This window comes from Chiloscyllium plagiosum, chromosome 50, assembly GCF_004010195.1.
Source record: "Chiloscyllium plagiosum isolate BGI_BamShark_2017 chromosome 50, ASM401019v2, whole genome shotgun sequence".
Lineage (NCBI taxonomy): Eukaryota > Metazoa > Chordata > Chondrichthyes > Orectolobiformes > Hemiscylliidae > Chiloscyllium > Chiloscyllium plagiosum.
Window position 1 is genome coordinate 1217740 of NC_057759.1, and position 4896 is coordinate 1222635.

General features: G+C 42.9%; 1 protein-coding gene across 1 annotated transcript; it reads left to right on the forward strand.

The window, feature by feature from the left end:
• Positions 1 to 2344: 2344 nt before the first annotated feature.
• LOC122544603 (late histone H2B.L4-like) lies at positions 2345 to 3215 on the forward strand. Its single transcript, XM_043683922.1, has one exon. The coding sequence runs from the start codon at positions 2353 to 2355 to the stop codon at positions 2728 to 2730; it is 378 nt and encodes a 125-aa protein (XP_043539857.1). The 5' UTR covers positions 2345 to 2352; the 3' UTR covers positions 2731 to 3215.
• Positions 3216 to 4896: the final 1681 nt, after the last annotated feature.

Consider the following 4896-nt stretch of genomic DNA (forward strand, 5'->3'; position numbering starts at 1 on the left):
GTTGGATGCTTGACTATCTATTTTATTGAATTTGTCTTTTGCCAAGAATGTTTGTGGGATATTACTGCATTGGAACAGGTAATTCGGAAGAGTTAGTGTATCCATTATTCTTTTAAGTAATCCAACAAAGTTAAGATTTTCCAATTCCTTCTTTATTGTGTTGTATGTTAACTACTGTGGACAGGACAATGTACACCTTTTTAAAGCCACACAATCATTCTAACTGATAACTGCCCTCATATTCACATAATAGAAACAGATTGGTACAGATCAATGACTACATTGCCATATCCACGCCAGAGAAACAGTCAGGAACAGATTAAGCCAAATTCAGGAATTTACAAAGCAGAAGCGGACTGACACAGATGGATAACCAAACTCTTATATTCACAAACCAGAAAACATCAGGTGAAGGTTAATGACCATATTTACAACACAGAAACTGACAAGTTGAAACTGATAAAAGCATTCACACAGACACATAGCAGAAACTGATAGGGGAGACTGATAATTACACAGACATATTCATTGAGCAGAAACTGACAGGTGCAGATTGATTATGCTAGTCAAACATTAACATAGCAGAAACAAACAGCAAAACTCTCATTTGCATGGCAGAAACTGTCAGGGACCAATTAGTAAATTCACAGAGCAAGTCACATTCACAGAGCAAACGCTGACAGGGACAGATTGATAACTACAATTACACATTCTTACAGCAGAGACCTTGAGGATAGACTGATAATTACACAAACAAAATGACTGTGGAAGGACAGAGGTACAGATTGATGACTAGGCTGCAATATTCGCACATCACAACCTCTGAGGAATAGTTTAAATAAACTGATATACTCACAAAGCAGAAGCTGACAGGAACAGGTTGATAACTACATTGACATATTCCCAACACAGAAACTGACATGGTAGTACTGATAAAAGCACTCCTACATTTTCATAGCAGAGACTGATATGGGTAGACTGATAATTACAGACAAATTAAATGAGCATAGAGTCATAGAGATGTACAGCAAACATTCTCATAGGAAAGACTGATAGGCACTGCAGTGGTAATGACTTACACATTCTCACAACAGCGACCTTTTGGGATTGAGCGATAATTGTACGAATGTAATCACTGACAGTTACAGGCTGTTTACTACAGTCACACGTTGAGATAGCAGAAACTGACAACGACAGATTGTGAGAGAGTAATAATCATTCACCTCCTGAAAGCTCACATGGGCAGATCAAAAACCGCATTCCCGTTTTACACAGCCACTAACGAGAGGTAAACTAACTCTTAACCAACCTGAAATTCTGAACAAAATATCATTCACAGTGTAATCAGAGAATAATAGTGATAAAACAAATAAGATGAGATTGTAACAATTAAAATTCGCACAAGTACCATGTTCAAAATAATCCTTAAATAGCAGTGACCAGTTCAGAATGAGAACAAATGACTTGTGACCAAATAAAATTCAGAGAAAATCCACATAGCAAAGTTTATAATGAAAAAAAATCCTGCTAGAAACTGAAATGCACTGAATAATATCTATTCTAATGTAGTGCAAAGTAAGATTTCAGAAACTGAAATTTTGGCTGGAGACTGCTGACACTGATTGAGGAGCAGAACAGACAGAGAGTAAAATTCATGTTGCCAGCAGAAAGCAAAAGGCACAGGTCACAGTACGTCAGTTCCCTTTAGTCGTTGAGGTAATCAAATTAGAACTGGCAATGATACACACGCTGGCAGCTATTCTGAGTAATGTATGAATACTTTGGATGATACCCATTGGAGATTTGAAGAAGAATTGGCGAATAGATAAGTGAAGGGAGTTTACAGAGTAGATGATGGTAGGATATCCTTGATTTTCAGAGAGTGTGGAGCAAGAAACACAAGCAAAAGAGAACATTCCTTAACTCCCATTTTCCTCCAACACAATGCAATTGTCAAGTAGTTCCATAATTTCCAGGAGTAAAACACGCACCCTGTCAGATTGCAGGCATTTTCTCACTTGACAACAAATGTGATGCAATTTAAAATGGAAGAGAAAAGAAAACCATTATCTAAAGATGCAGAATGCCTCACAATTCGAATCTCACATTTTAGAGTGAGCTCGAATTTGATCCCTTCACAAAATTTTGGTTTGAGTTTCCGATAATATTGTGGATCTGTCAGGATGAGTCCCAAATTAACCAATCAGAGTGAATTTACCATGCCTATACAATAGCCAATCAGTAACCAGGCTTTCCCCCATCCCTCATTAGCATTGATGACGCCGTCAGTCTATAAAGAGCGAGCTCCGGGCCCGTTTTCCCTTATTCTTGTATCTAACAGTGAACGGCGCTATGGCTGAGGAAAAGAAGGGTCAAGTTGCCAAGAAGGGCGCGAAGAAAGTGGTGAAGAGGGCGCCAGCAAAGGGCGGCAAGAAGAGGAGGCGGTCCAGGAAAGAAAGTTACGCCATCTACATCTACAAAGTGATGAAGCAGGTTCACCCCGACACCGGCATCTCCTCCAAGGCCATGAGCATCATGAACTCGTTCGTCGGCGATATTTTTGAGCGCATCGCGGGGGAGGCTTCCCGCCTGGCCCATTACAACAAGCGCAGCACCATCAGCTCCCGGGAGATCCAGACCGCCGTGCGGCTGCTGCTGCCCGGGGAGCTGGCCAAGCACGCCGTGTCGGAGGGTACAAAGGCGGTGACCAAGTACACCAGCTCCAAGTGAAGGACCGCATTGCTCTGAAACAAACACATCCACAACCCAAAGGCTCTTTTAAGAGCCACCCACAACTTCCCTGAGACAGCTGAATCATTGTTTTTTAAATTAATATAACTACGAGATTTGTGTTTTATGAACTTTCTGTCAAGTATTGAGCGATCGATGACCCGTTCCGCGCCTTATTCTCGGATACGTTGATGTATATCTTATAGCCCCTGCCTGGAGAGAGAGATCATGTTAAACGTCACTCTGTCATTTTTCAGCTGATTGTATGTATCCTTGTTACTCTGTTATTCGATCAGTTCTGGAGCTACAAACCCCGGTGGGGCATGAACCCTGAGTTTCATCCCCATCAAACCAAGTGTCCCCAGCGCCCACCGGCAAGCAAAAAAAAAGTTTCCCTCTGAGTCCGATTTTACTTTATTTATTTTTAATTTCCAAATCTCCGCACGGTTATTTTCCGGATGCAGAGCTTGGAAAATGCACCGAAATAAAACTAGAACAGCTGCAGAAGTGGCAGAGGGAATGTGGAGCTTTTAGCGATCTATGATCCTGTCCAGCAAGGAGGGCAACTTGACAATATTCTCGAACGATCGTGTTCACTATTAATGCGCTTACTCGGGAGGACGTAATCTCATGTTGTACCAGTATATCGGGGTGCTGTTGAAATGTGAAGTAAATGATTAGTTGCAGAGTGCAGGGTTTGGCGCCTTTTGTTTTGGGGTCCGCTTATGTTTCACGTTTGGAAAATCCCAATTCAAGATCAGAAATGGGCAGGTTCTAGTAGGCTAGGGAATGAGGTCGAGAGTTAATATAAAGGGCCCACTTTTCATGTAGAAGTAAATTATCTCGAGTATTCGTGCATTCTTCTGTGTTTAAACTGCCTACTTTTCGGTACATATTGGCGGGCTTTTCAAATTGTAAAAAAAGCGGTTGATGATTTGGCGCCGGTACTTTCCGCCTTCCTCCCCGTGCCCTCTCCGGATTGGGGAATGAGGCAGATATCTGATTGGGAATTGAAACAACATTAGGCGGGGCTGGACAATGGGACCAATCAGAAACGAATCCTGGAGCTGGCCGGCAACGCGGCCCGGGACAACAAGAAGACCCGCATCATCCCCAGGCACCTGCAGCTGGCCGTGCGCAACGACGAGGAGCTCAACAAGCTGCTGGGAGGGGTGACCATCGCTCAGGGCGGGGTGCTGCCTAATATCCAGGCCGTGCTGCTGCCCAAGAAAACCGCCGCTGCTGGATCTGCTAAAAAGTGAAGAGACCATCCTTAAATCTGACAACCCAAAGGCTCTTTTAAGAGCCACTCACAGCATTTGTGAAAGGAGCTAAACACACATCTGTCGGATTGAATTACCTTCATTTAATTGGTATTGGTGTCAGTCCCTCCCTTATTCGATACTACTGTCACTGTGTATGATCTAAAATGAAACCTTTCCTCATGGCCGTTCACCGTTTAGCAACAGGAGCGTGAAAAGTTTATCATGGACTATTGATACAACGTTATCTTAACAGTGCTCGGAGTACATTATTTTATTGCTTGTAGATGTCTGTGGTCTCGTCTCTTTAATTATCGTCTTATTCTCGCATGAGTTCCAGTGTAGGGTCCTTTCCCTGGCCGTAGACAGGGATGATAATGGAGGCAACAGTCACTTTTCAGCTTTTTCGAGTTGGTCAAGTTGCTGTTTAATACGGGACCATTTCGGGAGCTACCCGCCCCCGTGGGGTATGACCCTGATTTTGATTTCTGGCAAACAAAAGAAGTGAGTCAACATTAGAGTGGTGCTGGAAAAGCACAGCATGTCAGGCAGCATCCGAGGAGCAGGAAAATCGAGATTTTGGGCAAAAGCCCTTCATCAGGAAAGGTTTTTGCCCGAAACATCGATTTTCCTGCTTCTCGGATGCTGCCTGAACTGCTGTACTTTTCAAGCATCACTCTGATCTCCAGCATCTGTAATACCCACCTCTGCCAAACAGAAGTGCCCTATCTTTGAATTCCACAGATAGATTCATTTTACAGTTAAATTTCCATACACCAAGGGTGTTGTTTGACTGCACAGTGTGCTGAATTAGACTTTCTGCTGTCGTTTAGAAGCTTTCAAAATGAACTGAGATCAAACCAGGACAATTGCCTCACTACAAGGGTCAGTCAAATAGCACAGA

What these genes read in the sequence shown, in the direction of transcription:
- LOC122544603 (XM_043683922.1), top strand. Translation starts at nt 2,353, where the DNA reads ATGGCTGAGGAAAAGAAGGGTCAAGTTGCCAAGAAGGGCGCGAAGAAA.